This window comes from Papio anubis, chromosome 12 (assembly GCF_008728515.1).
Source record: "Papio anubis isolate 15944 chromosome 12, Panubis1.0, whole genome shotgun sequence".
In the NCBI taxonomy this organism is placed as follows: domain Eukaryota; kingdom Metazoa; phylum Chordata; class Mammalia; order Primates; family Cercopithecidae; genus Papio; species Papio anubis.
Window position 1 is genome coordinate 114,528,681 of NC_044987.1, and position 23,213 is coordinate 114,551,893.

The 23,213-nt window shown below is 54.5% G+C and overlaps 4 protein-coding genes across 4 annotated transcripts in view; 2 read left to right on the plus strand and 2 right to left on the minus strand.

The window, feature by feature from the left end:
- The window catches only part of VPS51 (VPS51 subunit of GARP complex), a 27,096-nt gene extending 14,316 nt beyond the window's left edge, over positions 1-12,780 (plus strand). The window contains exons 3-10 of the mRNA XM_003909586.3: positions 8,638-8,784; positions 8,860-9,079; positions 9,250-9,967; positions 10,343-10,558; positions 10,767-10,985; positions 11,552-11,673; positions 11,764-11,851; positions 12,398-12,780. Of these exons, the coding sequence (XP_003909635.1) occupies positions 8,638-8,784; positions 8,860-9,079; positions 9,250-9,967; positions 10,343-10,558; positions 10,767-10,985; positions 11,552-11,673; positions 11,764-11,851; positions 12,398-12,658 (1,991 nt within the window). The 3' untranslated portion in view covers positions 12,659-12,780. The remainder of the gene's footprint in view (positions 1-8,637; positions 8,785-8,859; positions 9,080-9,249; positions 9,968-10,342; positions 10,559-10,766; positions 10,986-11,551; positions 11,674-11,763; positions 11,852-12,397) is intronic.
- Positions 12,637-17,322, plus strand: TM7SF2 (transmembrane 7 superfamily member 2). The gene is made up of 11 exons (XM_003909588.4): positions 12,637-12,742; positions 12,967-13,137; positions 13,571-13,767; positions 13,867-13,921; positions 14,278-14,472; positions 14,550-14,653; positions 15,811-15,930; positions 16,014-16,182; positions 16,417-16,497; positions 16,578-16,700; positions 16,980-17,322. Exons 1-11 carry the CDS (start codon positions 12,673-12,675, stop codon positions 17,138-17,140), a joined length of 1,446 nt encoding a protein of 481 aa, XP_003909637.2. The 5' UTR covers positions 12,637-12,672; the 3' UTR covers positions 17,141-17,322.
- Positions 17,323-17,490: 168 nt separating this feature from the next.
- Positions 17,491-19,344, minus strand: ZNHIT2 (zinc finger HIT-type containing 2). Its single transcript, XM_003909590.5, has one exon. The coding sequence runs from the start codon at positions 18,742-18,744 to the stop codon at positions 17,530-17,532; it is 1,215 nt and encodes a 404-aa protein (XP_003909639.1). The 5' UTR covers positions 18,745-19,344; the 3' UTR covers positions 17,491-17,529.
- Positions 19,345-21,595: 2,251 nt separating this feature from the next.
- FAU (FAU ubiquitin like and ribosomal protein S30 fusion) lies at positions 21,596-23,208 on the minus strand. The gene is made up of 5 exons (XM_003909591.2): positions 23,061-23,208; positions 22,708-22,790; positions 22,469-22,613; positions 21,950-22,005; positions 21,596-21,772 (listed from the first exon to the last, which is right to left on the minus strand). The coding sequence occupies exons 2-5, from the start codon at positions 22,780-22,782 to the stop codon at positions 21,647-21,649; spliced, it is 402 nt and encodes a 133-aa protein (XP_003909640.1). The 5' UTR covers positions 22,783-22,790; positions 23,061-23,208; the 3' UTR covers positions 21,596-21,646.
- Positions 23,209-23,213: the final 5 nt, after the last annotated feature.

The following is a 23,213-nucleotide window of genomic DNA, read 5'->3' on the forward strand; positions in this document are numbered from 1 at the left end:
TGGTGCCATCTTGGCTCACTGTAACCTCTGCCTCCCCAGTTCAAGCGATTCTCCTGCCTCAGCCTCCTGAGTAGCTGGGATTGTAGGTGTGCACCACCGCACCCGCCTAATTTTGTTTTTTTTGTATGTTTACTAGAGACAGAATTTCACCTTGTTGGCCAGGCTAGTCTTGAACTCTGACCTCAGGTGATCCACTTGCCTCAGCCTCCCAGGGTACTGAGATTACAGGTATGAGCCACCGCGCCTGGCCAATAGCAGCACTTTTTATAATAGCCACAAGGTGGAAGCAATCCAAATGGCCATCAATTGGTGAATGAATATAAACAAATATCCACACAGTAGAATATTATTCAGCCATAAAAATAGGTATAACATACTGACACAGGCTACAACATAGATTAACCTTGGAAACATGCTAATGTTTCCTATGCCTATGATTCCGTTTCTGTTAAATGTATTTTGTAGAATAGACAAATCCATAGAGACAGAAACTAGATTAATGGTTGCCAAGTTCCAGGAGTTGGGAATAAGGAATGACTGCCAAGGGTTACAGGGTTTCTTTAGGGGATGATGAAATGTTCTGGAATTACATAGTGAGGTTGTTTGTACAACCTTGTGAATATATTAAACATATTAAAAACCACTGAATTTTATGGTATGTCAATTATATCCCAATTAAAAACAAAAACCAGGGGTTGAGCCAGCTTTGGCCCGCAGGCTGTAGTTTGCCAACCTCTCACCTAGACATTGAGTTTCATTATGTAATAATGCATTTACTTGTGTCAAAATTAGAAAGATCTCAAACGTTATACAGGGAAAAGCCCCTTCTAATTCTTTTCTCCAGGCAAAGACAAAGGAGTCTTTGACAGTACATTTCACTGAAAATTAAAAGAGGCCAGGTGTGGTGGCTCATGCCTATAATCCCAACATTTTGGGAGGCAGAGGCAGGCAGATTGCTTGAGCTCAGGAGTTCAAGACCATCCTGGCCAACAGGCTACACCCATCTCTACAAAAAATACAAAAATTAGCTGGGTGTGGTGTCATGTCTCTGTAGTCCCAGCTGCTCAGGAAACTGAGGTGGAAGGCTTGTACCTGGGAGGCAGAGGTTGCAGTGAGCCAAGATTGTGTCACTGCACTCCAGCCTGGGTGACAGAGCCAGACCCTGTCCAAAAAAAAAAAAAAAAAAAAAGAGCAGACATGCAGAAAAGTGCACAGAAGTGAACAGCTCTATGGATTTCACATAATCAGCATCCAGGTCGGAAAACAGCATAACCAGCAAAGCCCCCTGAGCCTCCTACCAGTTACCACCCAGTCCCCTCCCAAGGTAGCCAGCATCCTGGCATCCAGATGGTTTTCACTCTCCCTGGTTGCAAACTGCTTTGCTTAACGAGTCTTGCTATGTCACCCAGGCTGGAGTGCAGTGGGGCAATCTTGGCTCACTGCAACCTCTGCCTCCGGGGTTCAAGTGATTCTCCAGTCTTAGCCTCCCAAGTACCTGGGATTACAGGCGCCTGCCACCACACTTGGCTAATCATTGTATTTTTAGCAGAGACGGGGTTTCACCATGTTGGCCAGGCTGGTGAGCTCTGGTGATCCACCCGCCTTGGCCTCCCAAAGTGCTGGGATTATAGGCGTGAGCCACCATGCCTGGCTTGCTTTTCTTACCAAGCTTGAAATGCAAAGATGAACAATGTAGTCTTTATGACTGAATGGTATGGATGTTTTTCACTGTCATTTTTGGATATGGTGCAACTTTTATCTCCAGTTTAATGGCTCCATGGCTATGCAGGCAGTGACAATGACAGCACACAACAATGTTGGGTTTTCTTTTACTCTATTTTCCTAATGACTTAGTGTTTGGATTTTACCCTTTAGAAGTTGGATTCAGGCCGGGCGCGGTGGCTCAAGCCTGTAATCCCAGCACTTTGGGAGGCGAGAGGCGGGTGGGATCCGCGAGGTCAGAGATCAAGACCATCCTGGCGAACCGCGGTGAAACCCGTCTCTACTAAAAAGCCACAAAAGCGGTGAGATGGCGGGCCTGTAGTCCCAGCTCTTTGGGAGGCTGAGCAGGGAGAATGGGGCGTGAACCGGGGCTGAGGCTTGCAGTGAGCTGAGATCTGGCCACTGCGCTGAGCCTGAAGCAGAAATGAGACTCCGTCTCAAAAAAAATAATAAATAAATAGAGAAATAAGTTAGTTCAAACTTCCCTCTTCAAGGTAGCCTAAGTGTCATGAGCTCAAACACCCATTACTGAAAAGAGTCTCCTTTTTTTTTTTTGATTTTTTAATTTAAGTTCTAGGAGTACATGTGCATAGCGATGCAGGTTTATTTACATGTATACTTTTTGCCATGTTGGTGTGCTGCCCATCAGCTTCGTCATTTACATCAGGTATAACTCAATGTAATCCCTCCCCACCGAGTCTCCTCTTTTGATGGTAGCTTTTGGCAGACCTGGAAGGCGATTGTGTCACATGCCCTGTAAACAAAACCAGTAATTCACTGGGTGAAGACGAAATGCCTCATCAACTGCCAAGCCTCTGTCTCCCTTAGATCATTAGCCCATGATCCCTTTCCGAACCTCAGCCTCGGCTCTGCTTTTATTGTTTTTCACTTCATAGCACTGCCTTTGCTATGTCCTGTAGTTCACCATCTATGAATTGTCAAGAAAAATTATTTTCCTGCCAGGCACAGTGGCTCATTCCTGTGATCCCAGCACTTTGGGAGGCTGAAGTGAGAGCATTGCTTGAGCCCAGGAGTTTGAGACCAGCCTGGGCAACATAGAGAGACCCCATCTCTACAAAAAATTTAAACAAAAATAAAAAAATTAACTGGGTGCGATGGCACTTTTGTGTAGTCCTGGCTACTTCAGAGGCTGAGGTAGGAGGATCACTTGAGCCCCGGAGTTCAAGGCTTCAGTAAGCTGTGTTTGCACCACTGCATTCCAGCCTGGGTGCCATCCTGGCTCACTGTAACCTCCGCCACCCTGGTTCAAGTGATTCTCCTGCCTCAGCCTCCTGAGTAGCTGGGATTATAGGTGTACACCACTACACCAATAGACAGAGCAAGACCCTATCTCAAGCAAAGAAACCCCCAAAAATTACGATTTTCCCAACAAAATGCAGGCAATGGTCCCCAAAGTAATATAGATGTTTCGTATCATGTGATTTTATTCCTTAGTAACCTTCCTCTCTGTGAAATCGTCTCTAAGAGGGCTAAATGATCTTTTCTGTGTTGTTAAAATGAAAAGTTCATTTTGCTGATACATGATCTACCTTTCCATGTAATTTTTTTATTTTATTTTATTTTATTTTATTTATTTATTTATTTTTATTTATTTATTTATTTTTTGAGACGGAGTCTCGCTCTGTCGCCCAGGCTGGAGTGCAGTGGCGCGATCTCGGCTCACTGCAAGCTCCACCTCCCGGGTTCACGCCATTCTCCCGCCTCAGCCTCTGAGTAGCTGGGACTACAGGCGCCCGCCACCACGCCCGGCTAGTTTTTTGTATTTTTAGTAGAGACGGGGTTTCACCGTGTTAGCCAGAATGGTCTCGATCTCCTGACCTCGTGATCCACCCGCCTCGGCCTCCCAAAGTGCAGGGATTACAGGCTTCAGCCACCGCGCCCGGCCTCCATGTAATTTTTTTAAAAAGCCCTTAATAGCGCTACAGATGTGAGCCCTGTAAATTCTTTGTCTTGGGCAGTTCTTTCTCTTGGATTTTCTCTAGTATTTTTTTCCTGCATTTTTTGTGTCTGTTTGTACCTTATCAAATTGACCTCAATGCTTTTGTCTTTACTCACCCTTCCAGCTATCTCCCCAAGTGGGATGGATTCCCAGTGTTGCTTGGAGGACATTCCCACAGTCCAGGAGCCACATACAGACAGGTGTGGGTGTGTGAAGGCTCACAAGTGATTGCAGTTAGATATTTCCAGATTCTTCTTTATAAACACTGATCAGTTTACATAATCACCAGCAAAGAAGAGAATACCTCTTTCAATCTTTTACAATCTAAGAAGTGAAAAGTGGTGTATCTCTTATTTATAGCAACGTTTACAGGTTTTTTTTTTTTTTTAGGGCTTTCTATTTATTCAATGATTATTATTATTATTATTTGAGACAGAGTCAGAGTGCAGTGGCACAATCTTGGCTCACTGCAACCTCAGCCTCCAGGGTTCAAGCAATTCTCCTGCCTCAGTCTTCCCAGTAGCTAGGATTACAGGTGCCTGCCACCACGTCCAACTAATTTTTGTATTTTTAGTAGAGACGGGGTTTTACCATGTTGGCCAGGCTGGTCTCAAACCCCTGACCTCAAGTGATCTGCCTGCCTTGGCCTCCCAAAGTTCTGGGATTACAGCATGAGCCACCACGGCCGGCCTATTTATTTGATTATATCATCTGCAAATAGTGATACTTTTCCCTTCTTTCCAATTTGTGTATCTCCATAATACATCTTGTGAATCTAGCTGAGTTGGCTAATGCCCCAGAACAATGTAGATAACATTGGCAATCAAGGTTGTCCTTGCCATGTTTTGACTTTAATTGGAGTGCTTCTAGCACTGCCTTGGTAAACATGATACTGAGTTTTGGAGGTTAGGGAAATATTTAGGCCAGAGGTCAGAGACCAGTCTGGCCAACATGGTGAAACCTTCTCTACTTAAAGTACAAAAATTAGCCAGGCGTGGTGGCATGCGTTGGTAATCCCAGCTACTCAGGGGGCTGAGGCAGGAGAATCGCTTGAACCTGGGAGGTGGAGGTTGCAGTGAGCTGAGATTGTGCCAGTGCACTGCAGCCTTGGTGACAGAGGGAGACCCTGTCTCAAAAAAGGAATGAGATTTTTTTTCTTTTTGACCTACCATATGGAAAGGTTTGGATATATTTTATGGCATTGTTTGGGAAAAACGCAAACTGTGTGCTTCCTATGCTGTCACATCACCACAGTCATGACCACAGAAGAGTTCTGTGACCAAATGTGTTGGGTTTCTTCCCCACACACCAAGCAGCAGACACCCGCTGCGTGTACTCTGATTTAATTCCAACACATTTGCCCAGAGATGGCATCAGATTCCATGAGTTGAGAGCTCAGTCCCCAAGTCTGCCTCCCCCCACCTTCAGGCACTAGTGCAGTCCCAAGTCTGCCTCCCCACCTTCAGGCACTAGCTGCAGGTTGGGGCCTCGGGCCTCCAGAACTTCTGACCAACTGGCTCCAGGTTGGGGTTTCCACAACTGCCTCTTTGGGCTCAATTTGCTGGAGTGGCTCACAGAGCTCAGGAGAACACGTTTGCCAGTTTATTACAAAGGATGTTACAAAGGGTGCAGATGAAGGGTACAGGGCGAGGTGTAGGGGAAGGAGCGTGGAGTTTCCATGCCCTCCCTGGGCGTGCTACTCTCCAGGAGCCTCCAGAGCTGAGATCACGCCACTGCACTCCAGCCTGGGCAACAGAGCGAGACTTTCTCAAAACAAAACAAAGCAAAAAAATCTGTTACACATACACATTTCTGTCTTATCCTTTCGCCTTCCTTTATGAACATTGTTGGTATGTTCGATGGAATGAGGGAAATTAGTTGGGAAATGTTGGCAGTTGTTGGACATGAGATGATAGTGGCTTAGAAAGAAAATGTTGCAGGTAGACCTTCCATGACTTGGTAGTGGAATGATTACTAGGTATATTAATCCGTGTTCATACTGCTATAAAGGACTGTCTGAGACTGGGTAACTTACAAAGGAAAGAGGTTTAATTGACTCATAGTTCACAGCATGACTGGGGAGGCCTCGGGAAACTTACAGTCATGGCAGAAGGTGAAAGAGAAGGCATCTTCTTCACAAGGCAGCAGGAAGGAGAAGTGCCAAGCAAAGCAGGGAGAGCCCCTTATAAAACCATCAGATCTCACCAGGTGCAGTGGCGCAGTGGCTCAAGCCTGTAATCCCAGCACTTTGGGAGGCCGAGGTGGGTGGATCACGAGGTCAGGAGATTGAGACCATCCTGGCTAACAGGGTGAAAGCCCATCTCTACTAAAAATACAAAAAACTAGCCAGGCGTGGTGGCGGGCACCTGTAGTCCCAGCTACTTGGGAGGCGGAGCTTGCAGTGAGCCGAGATCGTGCTGCTGCACTCCAGCCTGGGCGACAGAGTGAGACTGTCTCAAAAAAAAAAAAAAAAAAAAAAACAAAAACCAAAACCCATCAGATCTCGTGATAACTCACTATCACGAGAACAGCATGGGGGAACTGCCCCCATGATTCAATTCCCTGGTCTCTCCCTTGACACATGGGGATTCTGGGGATTACAATTCAAGATGAAATTTGGTTGGGGACACAAAGCTTACCCATATCACTAGGTGAAAGACAAATAAGAATCAAAGATTACTTCCGAAAGGCCAAGGGTTTTGTTTTGGAGGTGATACGTGTAAGCTCTTTGTGCACTGCCCCCATCAAGGTGTTAACATAGGTCATTAGGCAGTGCTCTGGTCAGGACAGGAGGCAGAAGTGTCTCAGTCACCACAGCTGCAGGATTGGATGAGACCTCTCAGGAGAGGGAGAGCAGAAGGCATAGACTGTGCACAGAAGTCTGTTTGCTTTGCAGACTTAGAGGGAGTTGATGTTTGCTTTTATTCTCTCCATGAAGTATGTGTATGAAGCAGGGTCCCAGTTGAGAGTTAGTGAGCATGTATTGGAGGTTTTGTTGTTTTTTGTTTGTTTTTGAGACAGAGTGTCGCTCTGTCGTCCAGGCTGGAGTGCAGTGGGATAATCTCAGCTCACTGCAACCTCTGCCTTTCAGGTTCAAGTGATTCTCGTGCCTCAGCCACCCGAGTAGCTGGGATTACAGGTACACCATGATGCCCGGCTAATTTTTGTATTTTTAGTAGAGTTGGGGTTTCACCATGTTGGCCAGACTAGTCTTGAACTCCTGACCTCAAGTGATCCACCTGCCTCGGCCTTGCGAAGTGCTGGGATTATAGGCGTGAGCCACTGAGCCCAGCCTTGTATTGGAGTTTTGAGGACTGAGGAGAAAATTTTACTTTGGAAAATGGGAAAATAGACCCACTAGAAGCTTTGGAAGGATGGCTGGGCAGTGTGGAGTGCCACTTTGGGACTTCGTGTCATAAAATTTAAAGGGAGACTAGTTGGGTTGATTGGTTCAGGTGCCGGGGTAAGTGGCTCATTGGGCTTCACCTGCACTAGGGTTTTGTCTGACAAGTAATGGAGGTGGGTGGGGCTAGAGAGGCAAGGGAGCTTGCAAATGTGTGATGATGCTGATGGAGGACCCCAAATTCTGAGAGGAGTGAGGGGGAAGGAAGTGAAGCCATGAGGGGCGTTGTGAACAGGGACCAAGTGCTGGTGTCAGTGTGCCCAGACTTCCTGCAGAGGCCAACGGATTGTCAGAGAGGGCAGAAAGGGTGAGTGGCCCGAATAACGAAGGCAGCAAGGCTTGAGGCTGAGATTTTAGAGGGGATAGTTCTTGGTGATGGCAAGGAGAGGGTAGATCAGAAAAGGCAAATGCAAGAATAGGTGGAATTGGCCGGGCGCAGTGGCTCATGCCTGTAATCCCAGCACTTTGAGAGGCTGAGGTGGGCGGATCATGAGGTCAGGAGATTGAGACCATCCTGGTTAACACGGTGAAACCCCGTCTCTACTAAAAAGTAAAAAAAAAAAAAAAAAAAAAAAAATTAGCCGGGCGTGGTGGTGGTCGCCTGTTATCCCAGCTACTTGGGAGGCTGAGGCAGGAGAATGGTGTGAACCTGGGAGGCGGAGTTTGCAGTGAGCCAAGATCATGCCATTGCACTCCAGCCTGGGCAGCAGAGTGAGGCTATCTCAAAAAAAAAAAAAAAAAAAAAAAAGTATAGGTGGAATTGAGGCGGTCAGTGAGCAGTCAGGAACGTTTGAAGGCTCATCCATGTGGATGTGCACAAGGAGGTGACAGGAGGGGGACAAGAGGAGGCAGTGATCGGGAACTGAGAGGAGTGGCAGAGAACAGTAGAGACAGCAAAGAGGAGGGTTGTGGCTTGATGGCATGGTCTTCCGAGAAGCCGAGGTTTTGAAGAGAGATCTAGGCATGATTTAGAAGTATGAAGGGACCAGGCTCCCAGGCACCTGGTGTGTGAAAGGAAGAACAGCCTCCCTAGGCAGGATTCTATCAGGACCAAAAGGAAAGGGCCCTTCAGAGAAGACAGCCCATGTTCTGGAACGCATGTGAAAGGCTTTGGGAGGTCTGGAAAGGAGATAAGGGTGAACAAGAATGTATTGCCTCCTCCGGGCAGTGCACTGGGCATGCCGATGCGCCTGGGAGCCAGCGGTCCCTGCTTTGGCTGCTTGAGGGAGTAATTGAGGCACAGTGGTGGCAGCTGACTAAGCACCTGTGGCCTGCTTGGGATCTGGACTTCTTGTGAGGGCTGGCTCTCCTGGGCACCAGGGCTAGGGGGTTACAGGGGGTATGTGAGTGACGCCTGCTTTGGGAATATAAACCCCCCTCCCCCGCCCCCATGTGCGCTGTGACCCGCGCCCTCGCAGTCCTTTCTCTCGAATCATCCATGCGCTCCTGGAGCAAGCTGGGGCATCTGTGAAGGGGTGGGTGAGAACGGGCTGAGGTTGCGCCCGCCCCGCAGTGACCCGCTCTCCCCTCTCCCCCGCCCCTGCCGTCCTAGACACCATCCGGAAGATGAAGAACGATTTCCGGAAGATGGAGGATGAGATGGACCGGCTGGCCACCAACATGGCAGTGATCACGGACTTCAGCGCGCGCATCAGCGCCACGTTGCAGGACCGCCACGAGCGCATCACCAAGTTGGCAGGTGGGCGCCGCCAGGCGGGGCCTGCAGAGGGCCTTTCCTGGGGCTCTGGGGCTAATGTCACCCTCCGTCCCCCAGGGGTCCACGCGCTGCTGCGGAAGCTGCAGTTCCTCTTTGAGCTGCCTTCACGCCTCACCAAGTGCGTGGAATTGGGCGCCTACGGGCAAGCGGTGCGCTACCAGGGCCGCGCGCAGGCCGTGCTGCAGCAGTACCAACACCTGCCCTCGTTCCGCGCCATCCAGGACGACTGCCAGGTCATCACGGCACGTCTGGCCCAGCAGCTGCGGCAGCGCTTCAGGTGTGGCCCCTCTGCCCTGACCCCAGCGCTCCCGCCGGCCCTGAACCCCATCTATGCCCGGCTCCTGGGCCCTCCTGGAGCTGTTGCCCTGCCCTGTGCTTTGCTTTGCCGCTCCTGCCCCATCCACTGGCAGCCCCAGCCCTGCCCTTCACTACCTCTCCCTCGTGCAGGGAGGGCGGCTCAGGCGCCCCGGAGCAGGCTGAGTGTGTGGAGCTGCTGCTAGCCCTGGGCGAGCCTGCGGAGGAGCTGTGTGAGGAGTTCCTGGCACACGCCCGCGGCCGGCTGGAGGAGGAGCTGAGAAGCCTGGAGGCTGAGCTGGGACCCTCGCCTCCGGCTCCTGACGTGTTAGAGTTCACCGACCACGGAGGCAGTGGCTTCGTGGGCGGCCTCTGCCAGGTGGCGGCGGCCTACCAGGAGCTGTTTGCAGCCCAGGGCCCAGCAGGTGCCGAGAGGCTGGCGGCCTTTGCCCGGGAGCTGGGCAGCCGCTATTTTGCGCTGGTGGAGCGGCGGCTGGCGCAGGAGCAGGGTGGTGGTGACAACTCGCTGCTGGTGCGGGCGCTGGACCGCTTCCACCGGCGCTTGCGGGCTCCCGGGGCCCTGCTGGCCGCTGCTGGGCTCGCAGAGGCTGCAACGGAGATCGTGGAACGCGTGGCCCGCGAGCGCCTGGGCCACCACCTGCAGGGTCTCCGGGCGGCCTTCCTGGGCTGCCTGACTGACGTCCGCCAGGCGCTGGCAGCGCCTCGAGTGGCTGGGAAGGAGGGCCCTGGCCTGGCCGAGTTGCTGGCCAATGTGGCCAGCTCCATCCTGAGCCACATTAAGGCCTCTCTGGCAGCAGTGCACCTTTTCACCGCCAAAGAGGTGTCCTTCTCCAACAAGCCCTACTTCCGGGTACGCCTCCTCTTGGGTGTTCCTTGTTCAACCTGCTGGTTGACCCTCCAAAACTTTTTATACCAGTGCTTGGGAAACTGGGGAAACCAGGCACTCTGGGTGTGGTTTCAGGTTCTTATGCACAGTCTGGGGGGTGGGAAAGGTTCAGGGCATCTGCAGCTGGGCTGAGTGCCCTGAGAAGCAGGGCATGGTGGGGTCCCCAGTGTTGGCTTTCTCTACCCCCACTCAGGGAAGCTGCTACAGGGTACTTAGAAAGCAGGATGATGCTGTCCCTTGCAGAGGGGGCTGGAGCACTTAGAGACCCAGCAGAGGGTCATTAACAGCCCTACCTGGAAGAGGGGACCTGCTGTGGACCTGGGCACCTTCTCCTTGCAGGGTGAGTTCTGCAGTCAGGGTGTCCGTGAGGGCCTCATCGTGGGCTTCATCCGCTCTATGTGCCAGACGGCTCAGAGCTTCTGCGACAGCCCTGGGGAGAAAGGGGGTGCCACACCACCTGCCCTGCTCCTGCTGCTCTCCCGCCTCTGCCTGGACTACGAGACGGCTACCATCTCCTACATCCTCACTCTCACTGATGAACAGTTTCTGGTGCAGGTGAAGCACTAGCTCCTAGTCGGGCAGGGAATGGTGGTTCGGGGAATGCAGGTGGCTGGACAGTGCCCTCATGGCCAGACCCCGGACCAGCTGCCTGTGTGTACCCCAGCCTCCACCTTGCCCAATCTGTGCCCAGCTCCTGGTTGGCAGTGGCCCCTGAGCTGCACCCCCATACCCACTCCCTCTGTCCTCTGCCTCTTTGGCTCAGGATCAGTTCCCAGTGACACCCGTGAGCACACTGTGTGCAGAGGCCAGGGAAACTGCACGGCGGCTGCTGACCCACTACGTGAAGGTGCAGGGCCTGGTCATATCACAGATGCTGCGCAAGAGCGTGGAGACTCGGGACTGGCTCAGCACTCTGGAGCCCCGTAATGTGCGGGCCGTCATGAAGCGGGTGGTGGAGGATACCACCGCCATCGACGTGCAGGTGCTGCCCAGGCTGGCTGGGGGAGCCCTGACGCAGGCTGGGGGTGCTGTCCCTTCAAGAGGGGCTGGGGAAGCAGAGGATCACTAGCAGTCTCTGCCTGGAGGAGGGGACATGTGTATCTGGGCTTCTTAAGGGGCCAGTTCTGTAGCCAGGGCGTCCGCGAGGGAACCCCAGGGGAACAAGTCTCCAAGGATGAAGACGAAAGGGGCTGGGCAGTGCCTATGTCCACGGTCTTGTTCCTCCTCAGCCCAGGATTATGACATCTTCGCCCCTATTTTACCTGTGGAGAAGCAGAGGCTCAGGGTTACCCAGGAAGTCAGGGCAGGGTTGGTGCTGGTGCCCATGCTGAGGCTGAAGATTAGGCCTCAGACCAACTCTTGTGTCCTGCCTTTGCCCCACTCCACTGGTTCTATAAATAGCGACCACGTACCTACTAAATAGCAGGCCTGGTGGTGACTACCCTGTTATTCTTGTAATGCTTGAGTAGCTGACTTAGGGCATCCTCAGCACCGATGGGCGGTTTCCCCTGGCTCTGGCCTCCTTGCAGTACCCCTTTTTACCACCAGGTGGGGCTTCTGTACGAAGAGGGTGTTCGCAAGGCCCAGAGCAGCGACTCCAGCAAGAGGACCTTCTCCGTGTACAGCAGCTCTCGGCAGCAGGGCCGCTACGCCCCCAGCTATACCCCCAGGTCTGGCTGGTCAGGGGAGCCCCAGGGGAAAGGGACAAAAGAGGGCGAAGGTGCAGAGCGGGCTCTGATTCCTTGTCTCCCCCAATCCAGTGCCCCGATGGACACCAACCTCTTGAGCAATATCCAGAAGCTATTCTCTGAACGTATTGATGTGTTCAGCCCTGTGGAGTTCAACAAGGTCCGACTTCCAGCGTGACTCAGACTTCCAGGGAGCCCGGGGAGGGTTGGCTGGAGCAGCCCTATACCTGCCCAAGGAGCTCCAGGACTCTGTGACCAACTAGGGGTGACCCTGACCCTCCAGTCTCTGTCTCTGGGGCTGTTCTTAGATAGTACAGAGTGCCCTGCCCCCAAATCCCACAGCCATTGTCCCAACCTTGGTGTGTGCCCAGCCTGAGTCTCTGGGTGCTGACCTGGGATGACTCTGCCCTTGTCCTTATCCCCACAGTAGTCTTGGGGCCTTCCCAGGGTTTTCTGTTCACCCATGGTTCCTGCCCCACCTCACCCCAAGCTCAGGGATGCCTGATTGCTGGGCCCTACCTGTCCCCTGCCCTCCAGATGACGGCGCTAATATTGTATCCCTCCGCTCTTATCTGGCCCTGGAGACTTTCTGCCTCATCCCAGCTACTTCCATCGTATGTCTCCCCGGCCCCTGCTTGGAACTTGGGTGACCCCCCCCCCCAACACCTGCTGTCCCCAAGCTGCATCCCTGTGTACCTGTCTGCAGGTGTCGGTGCTGACTGGCATCATCAAGATCAGCCTGAAGACGCTGCTGGAGTGTGTGCGGCTGCGCACCTTTGGGCGCTTCGGGCTGCAGCAGGTGCAAGTGGACTGCCACTTTCTGCAGCTGTACCTGTGGCGTTTTGTGGCCGACGAAGAACTGGTGCACTTACTGCTAGACGAAGTGGTGGCCTCGGCTGCCCTGCGCTGCCCAGACCCTGTGCCCATGGAGCCCAGTGTGGTCGAGGTCATCTGCGAGCGCGGCTAGGCGCAGCCGCTGCCATGCACAGGCCTGTCCCGGCGCCCCATGGCACCCAGGCTCTGGTCTCCGCCCGGTGGTTCCCGCAGGCAGGTGTCAGGACCTACCTAATAAACATGTGTGGCCTCCTCCTCTCGCTTGCTGGGCGGGCCTTTCCGAGGGCGGGGTTTTGAAGCTGAGGCTTCTGAGGCGCCCGCGTCGGGTCCGCCCCTGAGTGCCGATTGGCTGGTGTGCTGGGCCCAGGATGGGCAGGGGGCGGGTCCATTTAAAAACCCTGGGACAAGAGCGGTCCTTGTCTGCACTCGGTGTCCAGGCAGGTGCAGGCGCCGTGGGGCCGGATCCTCCGCGCGGACAAGTCCATCTCCTGGGAAATGGGGCGGACTGTGTTTCCTTGACCGACTATTGTGAACGCCCTCTCTCCGGCGGAGCGGAGACCATGGCCCCTCCTGAGGGCCCCCGGGCCCCGCTGGAATTCGGAGGGCCCCTGGGTAATGGGGCAGCGAGAAGGGACCTGGGGCAAAGGCTGAGCGAAGGAGAGCTGGAGGGGGTGAACTAAGAGCGGAGACAGGATCTGAGGATGGAAGGTTTTGCGGGTGTCCGAGGCAGAGGGACCCGGGGGTTTGCAGCGAAGGTGTCTGGAGAGGGAGAGCTGAGCAGGGGTCGGTTCTGGGGGCTGCAGAACGGGGATTTATGGTGTCGACTGGGAGCAGGAGGAGGGTCTTGGGGAGAGCGGGGGACCAAGATGGACGCCTGGGAAAGGAACTGGGAGGCAGCGGGGTGCCTGAGGGCTGAGGAGGGGTGCAGAGGCACACTCTGGGAATGCCGAAAGGGTCCCGCAGAGACGTCAGAGCGCCCGTGGGGGACGGGGTGGGGAGCTGGGGCGCTGGGGGCGGACGCCCGATGTGATGGCCCATCCCGCAGGCGCCGCGGCTCTGCTGCTGCTGCTGCCCGCCACCATGTTCCACCTGCTCCTGGCGGCCCGTTCGGGCCCCGCGCGCCTGCTGGGTCCACCCGCGTCCCTGCCTGGACTGGAGGCGCTGTGGAGCCCACGGGCGCTGCTGCTGTGGCTCGCCTGGCTCGGCCTGCAGGCGGCGCTCTACCTACTGCCGGCGCGCAAGGTGCGGGTGCCGCTCGCGCACGCTCGGGGGAGGGAGGCGGAGGGGCTCGGCGAGGGAGAGGACGCTCTGGGCCTTATCAGAGCCCCCTTGGACCCGCAGGTGGCTGAGGGGCAGGAATTGGAGGACAAGAGTCGCCTGCGCTATCCGATTAACGGTGCCTGGGGGACGGGCCCTCGCGCTGGAGTTAAGCGGCCGGGGGTGGAGCTCCAGCCCTAGCGGGGAGGTCCACGGAGATTGGCCCCCACCCCAGGCTCCTTTGTATGCCTCTTTGTGAGCCCCAGGACAGACGCCGGGGGCTCTCCGTAAGCCCCTCGTCCCCACACCCTTACCCTATTTACTGCTACTCCGTGCACCACAGCAGTGGCTGGGGTGATCCTCTGAAGGCCAGGGTGGCAGCCTAATGCTTGGGGCAGGGTCTGCGGCCCCCCTGAGTTTTGGGCTCTGTGTGTGTTCGCAGGGTGGGGATGTGGAGGCGTGCAGCCCCAGGGCTCACTGTGTGCTGTGGTTTAGGCTTCCAGGCCCTGGTGCTGACAGCCCTGTTGGTGGGACTGGGGGTGTCAGCGGGGCTGCCTCTGGGGGCGCTCCCGGAAATGCTCCTGCCCTTGGCGTTTGTCGCCACCCTCACCGCTTTCATCTTCAGCCTCTTTCTCTACATGAAGGCGCAGGTAGCCCCAGTTTCGGCCCTGGCACCTGGGGGGATCTCAGGTGAGAGGGGTTCTAGGGGTGGAGATGGAGGCAGATCGGGGCGTCTGCCTGTACATTCACTCTCCAATATTCTCCAGGCAATCCGATTTACGACTTTTTTCTGGGACGGGAGCTCAACCCTCGTATCTGTTTCTTCGACTTCAAATATTTCTGTGAACTGCGACCTGGCCTCATCGGCTGGGTATGTTGGGCTTGACTGAGCTGGCCTAAGACCAGGGGGAGGGTTAGGGTGGGTGAGCAGCGCTTGGGCAGGGCAGGGCCAAAACTGTGCAGACACGAATCATTAATCATTCCTATTCCACAAACATTTGCTAAATCCACCTGTGCCCTAGGCACTGCTCTAGGTACTGGGAGACAAAAATAAAGTTAGAGGCAAGAAAAACATTTTTGCCGCAGAGAGCCTACATTCTGGTGGGAAAGACTGACAAAAAATAAGTAAAGTATATATAGCATGTCAGGGATAACATCAGGAGAGCACGTGCAATTCTCAACAGCAGTCAAGCACAAAATCTATTTCCAGGGAGTGACCGCATGCTGCTTGGTGGTCAAAGCAGTGCACAACCTGAAATTGATCACTGGGTTTAGCAACCTACCCATCACTGGTGGCCTTGACAACATTCCAACTGTGATCTCTGGTTCTGTGGCCAAGATGACCCAAAGAGACTCTTGGGCAAGGCCTCTCCTGTTGCCCTGGAAATTATCTTACCCGAGGCAGGAGTGCCAAGTGCCCACCCTGGATCTGGGCCCTGGCCTGACAACACTTTCTGAGGCCACTTTCTCATCTGTGAAATGGGATAAAATTAAAGCTTTCTCCTAAGATTACTGGGAAGATTAGAAGAGGTAATCTGTATGACAGAACAGAGCTCAGTGTAAAATGCAGGCACCCAGCACAGGGTTGCTCTGGCTAGCCACCACTGAGCACGTACCACTTGCTAGGGACGCTGTGGAGGACTTCAAACACGATGATGCCATTGAGTCATGACAGGCCCATGATTATTCCCATTTTTCACACAGGGGTGGGGAAAGTAGGCTATGGAGAGGGCAAGCAACCTGCCCAGGTGATGCTGAGATTTGAAACCAGGTCTGTTTGAGCTCTGAAGCCTCAGCCCCCAACTGCTCCCAGGGCTGCTCTCTGCAAGAGCTTAGGACACTCAAGGCAAGAAGAAACAAGCTGCGGACACCTGCCTGTCTACAGTCTCTGTCCTTGGGTCCAAGGCCTGGATCCACTTAACAAAGGGTTGGAGTGTAACTGACAGCTGAGAAGGGCAGAGGTTAGCCACTGCTCTGCCCAGGGCTGCCACCTCTGTGGAGACAATTGCCCTGTTCCCCCTCCCCCAGGTCCTCATCAACCTGGCCCTGTTGGTGAAGGAGGCAGAACTTCGGGGCAGTCCCTCACTGGCCATGTGGCTGGTTAATGGCTTCCAGTTACTCTATGTGGGTGATGCCCTCTGGCATGAGGTGAGGCTGGACTGGACAAGGGGGGTGGGTGTCTGAGGGCCGCATGGGGACTAAGCCAGTGTGTCTGGGTCTTGTCCTTGCAGGAGGCCATCCTCACCACCATGGATATCACACATGACGGGTTTGGCTTCATGCTGGCATTTGGGGACATAGCCTGGGTGCCCTTCACCTACAGCCTGCAAGCCCAGTTCCTGCTGCGCCACCCGCAGCCCCTGGGGTTGCCCATGGCTTCCGCCATCTGCCTCATCAATGGTCAGTCAGGAAGGGGCAGCAGGCTGGGCCCATCTTTCCCCTCTCCTTTTCATTCATGCTCTGTTTACATGCACACCACATAGGTGCTAACTGCCAGGGTCCTCTCTAAAGCCAAGGGTGGGGTCCTGGGTGTCCAGGCAGAGTCTGGGCTGCAGACAGGTTGGGCAGATGGTCAGGGTCAGGCAGGACGCTGCAACCCTTGACCCTGACCACTTTTTCACACTCTCTCACCAGCTATTGGTTACTACATCTTCCGTGGGGCGAATTCCCAGAAAAACACTTTCCGAAAGAATCCTTCTGACCCCAGAGTGGCTGGTGAGCTGGGTCTCTAGGGCCATGGGTGAGGTGGGGCCGCTGGGCTTCCTGGGAACTCCCCACCTGCTATCTTTCTCCAGGGCTTGAGACCATCTCTACAGCCACAGGGCGGAAACTGCTGGTGTCTGGGTGGTGGGGTATGGTCCGCCATCCCAACTACCTTGGAGACCTCATCATGGCTCTGGCTTGGTCCCTGCCCTGCGGTGAGTGGCCCATGTGGATAGGGGCAGGAACATATGAGGGGAAGGGGTGGCTCAGCAACCACAGGATGCCTACTTTGGGTATGCACCAGTGAAAGCAGTCACCCAGTGTGTGGCTGGGGCACACCTCTGTGCCAACCTAGTACGGTATGCCTAGATGCAGACCCTGGAGCTTTTGCTGCTGAGCCCTGATGCCCACATGAGCCATTAGGTGTGGAAATGTTTGCAAACTGGGGGGTGGAGGGGGCTGGCAGGGTGGTCACAGAGCCTCCTTCTCTACAGGGGTGTCACACCTGCTGCCCTACTTCTACCTCCTCTACTTCACCGCGCTGCTGGTGCACCGTGAGGCCCGGGATGAGCGGCAGTGCCTGCAGAAGTACGGCCTGGCCTGGCAGGAGTACTGCCGGCGTGTGCCTTACCGCATCGTGCCCTACATCTACTGAAGCGGCTCCACCACCCCAGGTGGGGGCATATGCCCACTCATCCACCAGCACACCCAGGACCAGGAGCCTGGACACACTTGGGACTCAAGGGCTTGTACCCCACCCAGCCCTGAGGATGAACAGCCTCAGAGAAGAGGTGGTTTAGAGCAAGGAAAAAAATGAAACCAGTGACCAAAATCGGAGATGCTCTTCCTCCTTTGGATAAACATTGGGAACCCTTGGTGCACTTCTCTCCCCTAGGACTGGCTGGGTCAGCACTGATCAGGGAGAAGCTGAGCAGTGGCTTGTGGGCCCAGGACTCTGGGGGCCTGGTAGGACAATAGCTATCCTTCAGAAACAGGCAACAGGGCTGACCAGTCACAGCTTTATTAATGACCAGGGTCCCCAGTTCAGCCAGGGAGCTCCTCAATGAGAGTCCTTGGGGCAGGTGGCACGGGGCCTCCCCAAAGCCGCTCCAGCTCCCCAGTGAGGGCGGACACCTCCTCGGCTGCCACAGCATGGGCTTGGTGAGCCCTGGCGCAATCTAGAGCCAGGGGTGTGAGGGCCGCCTCATTTTCATTGGTCCAGGCCAGGAGGAATTGGCACTTTTTCCGGGCCCGGTAAAGATGATCTCGCTCTTCTCTAAGCACAGCCTGTTTCCGGGCACGGCCCAGGGTCTTTGCCAGGTCTCCCAGTGCTGCCAGCGTGTAGCCTTTCTGGTTGGTCGGGCTCTCACCCAGCAGGATGCGAGCGACCTCGTGCATAGCCCCTCGTGTGCCCAGGGGCCCAGGCGGGTGTTCGCCTGCTTCCAGCACGTGGGCTGCGGCCTGCAGTGCTTCTTCCGCAGAGGCGAAGACTTGCTGGGCACCCAGGGCTCCGGAAACGCCGAGCAGTGTAGCACAGAAGTCAGAGAGCAGTGCGTCGTCACCGCCGTGATACAGGGCGAGAGTATGCGCGTAGGCGAACAGCACATTGGGCAGCTGGAAGTGCACGAGCGGCGAGACTGGGCCGCGGCTCAGGCTGACCAGCGTGGGGATGCGGGTGGGTATGGCGGGCGTGCAGGCCCCCGGGACATCTCCAAGAACCAGCTCGGCAGCCGCGAGCTCCGCGGCGAAGGCATCTTTCATAGATTCCGGCGGGGTCCTCGCAAGGGCGGGCTCCAGCCCCGCGGCATCACTGCCCGGGACATCATCCAGCTCCTCCAGAAGCCGCCGCGGTCCGGCTCCGCGCTTCCACCACCACGGCCGCCATGGAGGCAGCAGCCGCCCGGCCTCACCACGGCTCAGCAGCCGCTCGAAGGCAGTTTTTTCGGCCGGCGCCAGCCGCTCCCACAGTCCCGAGAGGCCGCCGGGCGCCGGGCCGGGGCTAAGGCCTGTTTCCCCAGGCTCGTCCTCGGTATCGCGTTGCTGACGCAGCCGGCGTAGGGCGCTTGCCAGGCGGCTGGGCGAGGCGCTGCGGCCGCGGAGCTCTCCCAGCACCTGGTCACGGTAGAAGTTTTCTGCGCAGGTGCCATGCGTCCGGTAGCAGCGCAGCGAGCAATAGGGCGCATTACAGCGAGGGCAGGTGTAACGCGCGGGCTGGGCCTCCCCCGCCGGGCAGAAACCACAAGGCCCGACCGGCTCCATAGCAACTGGCACCGCGATCTACCTGCGAACGCACGCCGGCGATAGTTCCAAACTTCCGGGGCTTATTCGATTACTTCCGGCTCACCGCGGGGTCGACGACGGTCTGTGGTTTCGCAAAGCTCCCGAGGATTCTGAGCAATTTCCGCCCACGCCCGAAAGCCGAGCCCCACCCCTTTCCCTAGTAGGGTGAGAGCAGGCCCAGACGCCGGGCGTCAGGTACGAGCCCCGCCCTGTGCGGTGACGCAAGGAGCGGAAAAATGGGTCTGGCGAGCGCTCCGCCGGTGCCACCTCTCCCCCTAGCGGTCACACCAAAACGTGGCCCGATCATCTAAAGAGAAAACCCTCTCTCTTTAGCACTATAATGCGCTGTGGCAGAAATCCACCTTTACTAAGCACCTACCCTGGGCCACTAATTGTGCCAAGCCTCAGAAAGGCGATGCATCCCTGCGCTGTACACAGACAAATAAAATGCACTAGGGGACACAGACGAATAAAAGGGCAGTCGGGATCGGGTGCGGTGGCTCTCACGCCGATAATCCCAGCACTTTGGGAGGCCAAGGCGGGCAGATGACCTGAGGTCAGGAGTTTGACCACGGCCTGACCAACATGGAGAAACCCCATCTCTACTAATACAAAATTAGCCGGGCGTGGGGGACGGGTGCCTGTAGTCCCAGCTACTCCGGAGGCTGAGGCAGGAGAATCATTTGAACCCAGGAGGTGGAGGTTGCAGTGAGCTGAGATCGCGCCACCGCCCTCCAGCCTGGGCCTGGGCCACAGAGAGGAACTCCACCTCAGAAAAACAAATAAAAAGCAGCATTTAAGAAATATTTGAGCTCCTATTTTTCCTCCAAAACTGACTCTTCATTAAGTATCTTCTTATTAAATACCACTATTCATCCATCTCATTAAGTGCAGGCCCCATTCTAGGTGCCAAGAACACAATGCACATCAAAGGGAGTCGGGGGTCCCTGTTCTAACAGAGCTCAGTCTTGTGGTGGAGTGGAGGTGTGATGAACCAAACTGTGAGTGTTCTTTGCATCCCTACTACTACTACTGGTGGTCTAAGCTTCCTGACCCCTCACGTGGATGACAACACATTGTGTTTTTCCTTTCTTGCCAGCCCTCCAGAAAAACCTGCCAGATAAATTAGATCACAAGTCAGATCAGATCCTTCTCTTACTCAAAACCCTTCTGCGACCCTCCATTGCACTTGGACTCAAACCCAAACTTCTCTCCATGGCTGACAAGGCCTTGCAGGATCTGCTCCCACCCCTAGACATCACCTCTTCCCCATCTTCATACAGTCCTCTTGGCTTAAAATATTCCCCTACCTGATCACTTGATTTATTCATCTCAGGTCTCACACATGTCATTTAAACATGACCTCTCAGTTGGGCACAGTGGCTGACGCCTGTACTCTCAGCACTTTGGGAGGCCAAGGTGGGCGGATCACTTGAGCCCAGTTCAAGACCAGCCTGGGCAACACAGCAACAAAACCCCGTCTCTGCAAGAAGTACAAAAACTTAGCCAGGAGTGGTGGTGCATGCCTGCAGTCCTCAGCTACTTGGGAGGCTGAGTAGGATCACCTGGGCCCAGGACTTGGAGGCTGCAGTGAGCCATGACTATGCGACTGCACTCCAGCCTGGATGAGAGACCTTGACTCAAAAAGAAAAAAGGCCGGGTGCTGTGGCTCACACCTGTAATCCCAGCACTTTGGGAGGCCAAGGCGGGTGATCACAATGTCAAGAGATAGAGACCATCCCGGCCAACATAGGGAAAACCCATCTCTACTAAAAATACAAAAAATTAGCTAGGCGTGGTGGCACATGGCTGTAGTCCCAGCTACTCTGGGGGCTGAGGCAGAAGAATGGTGCGAACCCAGGAGGTTGGAGACTCCGTCTCAATAAAAGATAAAGAAAAAAGAAAAACAAAAAAGAGGCCCTCTCTGGGATGCTATTGTATCTGTCCACATCCTCCCCCTTTCTAAACTGCTAGAAAGCAGAAAGCATGTCTTTAACACCATGAGACGAAAATAGCCAAGATTCACACACTACATCCTTTAACCCTCACAGCAGCTCTGGAGATGGCAGAGATTAAATTAGTAGTTAGTTCAAAGGCCAGCCACCCAGTAAATGGATTAGGAAAAAAAAGAAGGTCCAAACTCAGGCATTCAAAGTCCACAGCCCAAGGGTTTTACCCTGTTGGATGCTATTTCCCAAGAACTGGCAGGTCCTGAAACTTTAGCTGAATGAGTAAGTGGGGTTCAGAAGTGCTGGGAGGCTCAGTTGCTAGAAGGCAACCCTGAATCAGCCCCAGAGATAATCTAACTTTTGGGAACACCGAAACATCACTATATCCAATCACAGATGTGATTAGGTTACCAAGTCTAGCCAGGCAATCATAGAGGTACAAATGAGACCATGCACCCAACGTAATATTTATTTCTAAAACCGAGGCAGACCAGATTCCTGCCCTGGACTCTAAGGCCACAGCTGGTACCAAGTTCAGGGAATGACCAGGTTCACCTTCTATACAAACCTCTTCCCCCACCCATCCCTTCCATTGCTGCCTCCATAACAAACGTCTCACCACAATGATTCCTGCTACCTTCTGTTTAGAAGATGAAAAAGAATGACTTGAGGGGACTGATCAAGTTACTTAGGATAGGGAATAACTCCAATTCTACACCTGAAGTCCCAGGATCTGTGGCTACTGTTTCTTCACAGAAAATTCCCCTTGCAGTTTACCATTTCTTCCCCTATACCAAGGGCTTTTCTGCCTCACTGTTCTTACAGGGGACACAGCACCAACCTCTCCCCGAGGCCTTGCAAATAAAGATGAAGCAATGCGATGACTGAACTAAGTGGCTTTTTTATTAGAGAAAGCCGGAATTACAAAGGACTTAAGAATTGGCATTGGGACCCTTCTTCTTGCCAAAGGTGGGCACAACGTTGACAAAGCGCCGGTTGTACTGCATCCTGCGCTTAGCCCGACCGGTCTTTTTCTTCTTCTTCTCCTGTTTGGCCACCTGAAGAAGGGAGGGTTAATCAGGCCCTGGTTTCTGTCTTCCACACCTAGCATCCTTTCCCTCAGGCTCATTTCCAGGGAGGGAGAAGGCAAACCGGGTAAGAGCCCAGGGACTTGATTTAGCTGTGACAGGAAAAGACAAAGTCCAAACACCATGACCACTAATACTCTCACTCACCTTAGGAGTCTGACCTCTCACTTTCCCAGCACGGGCCAGGGAACCATGGACTTTACCTGTAATGGGAAAGGAAGGAACCAGCAGGTAAGAGCAAGAAGGTGCCACCCAGCAGAACCCCTCTTTCCTCAATTCAAGCCTTTAAAGAGAAGCTGGGCCCAACAGGTAATGAGAACAAAGCTGCAGATATCTGACCTTGAAATCTTAAGTTTCATTTCAGGATTTTCCAGCTTCTAACTTTCTAGAGCACTTTGGGGGCCCCGGTCTGACCTAATTTTAGTGGGGAAGCTGATAACCAGACTCGGATCTCGTGATGTGACTGAAACACAACTACACTCTGGCTCAGTCTCCCATGGACGTCTGTGTTCAACATGAGGGATGTAAACAGGAAGAATCACTCTGAACTGAGGGCAGTGAGAAGTACTCTATTACCATAGGTGTGACACTCAGCTTACAGGACTATGCACCCCCCACCCACTAGACGCTTACCGGTAGTTCAAAGAACATTCTTCCCTCACTCACCTCCAAGCATGCGGCCTGCTACTTCCAGGGTAGTCAGGGCCTCCACCCCGCACTGGCCCAGAGTGGCCTCATCCTCCAAGGGGGTGCCTGCCAGGAGCACGACTTGATCTTCCGGGGCAATGCCCTCCAGTGAAGCTACATGAGCCTACAGGGAAAGATAAGGCTCGTAAGTGTTCCCTCGGGCCGCGAGGGTGAAGAGCACAAGAAAATGGAACCCAGGGCGCACCAAGCAGCCTTACCTTGATCTGGGCGACCGTTTCCTGGCCGGTAACCTCGAGGGTGTGTAGCTCCTGGGCGCGGACAAAGAGCTGCATGTTGACGACTGAGTAAAGAAAGACGGCTTGTAAGAGAAGCGAAGAAATGCTCTGGGATAAAGGAGGTTTGGGAATGGAAAGTGGTCCAGAAACGATAGCGATGGGATGGAGGTGGTCGCGGCGGCTCACGTGGGGAAGGCCAGGCCTCCCGAAGAATTCGGATAGGGACTGGAGCAGGGCCACAGAGCCGGCCTGGTTCTTCAGTTTCCCCCGCGCCCTCTGATCCCGCAGCCAACCTGCTACAAGCCCTTCGGATCCAGCCAAGGCCCTATTCTTACCTGAACCGCGGTCCCAGCTGCCGCTACCGCGAAGATGGAGTCGAGAAAGAGGAAGAAGCGAGGGCGCGTCTGCACAGACCGCGAGCTGCGTGCGTATCACGTCGCTACTGAGCGACCGCGCGGGTCTCTGATATTTGTACCGCCCAGGGCGAC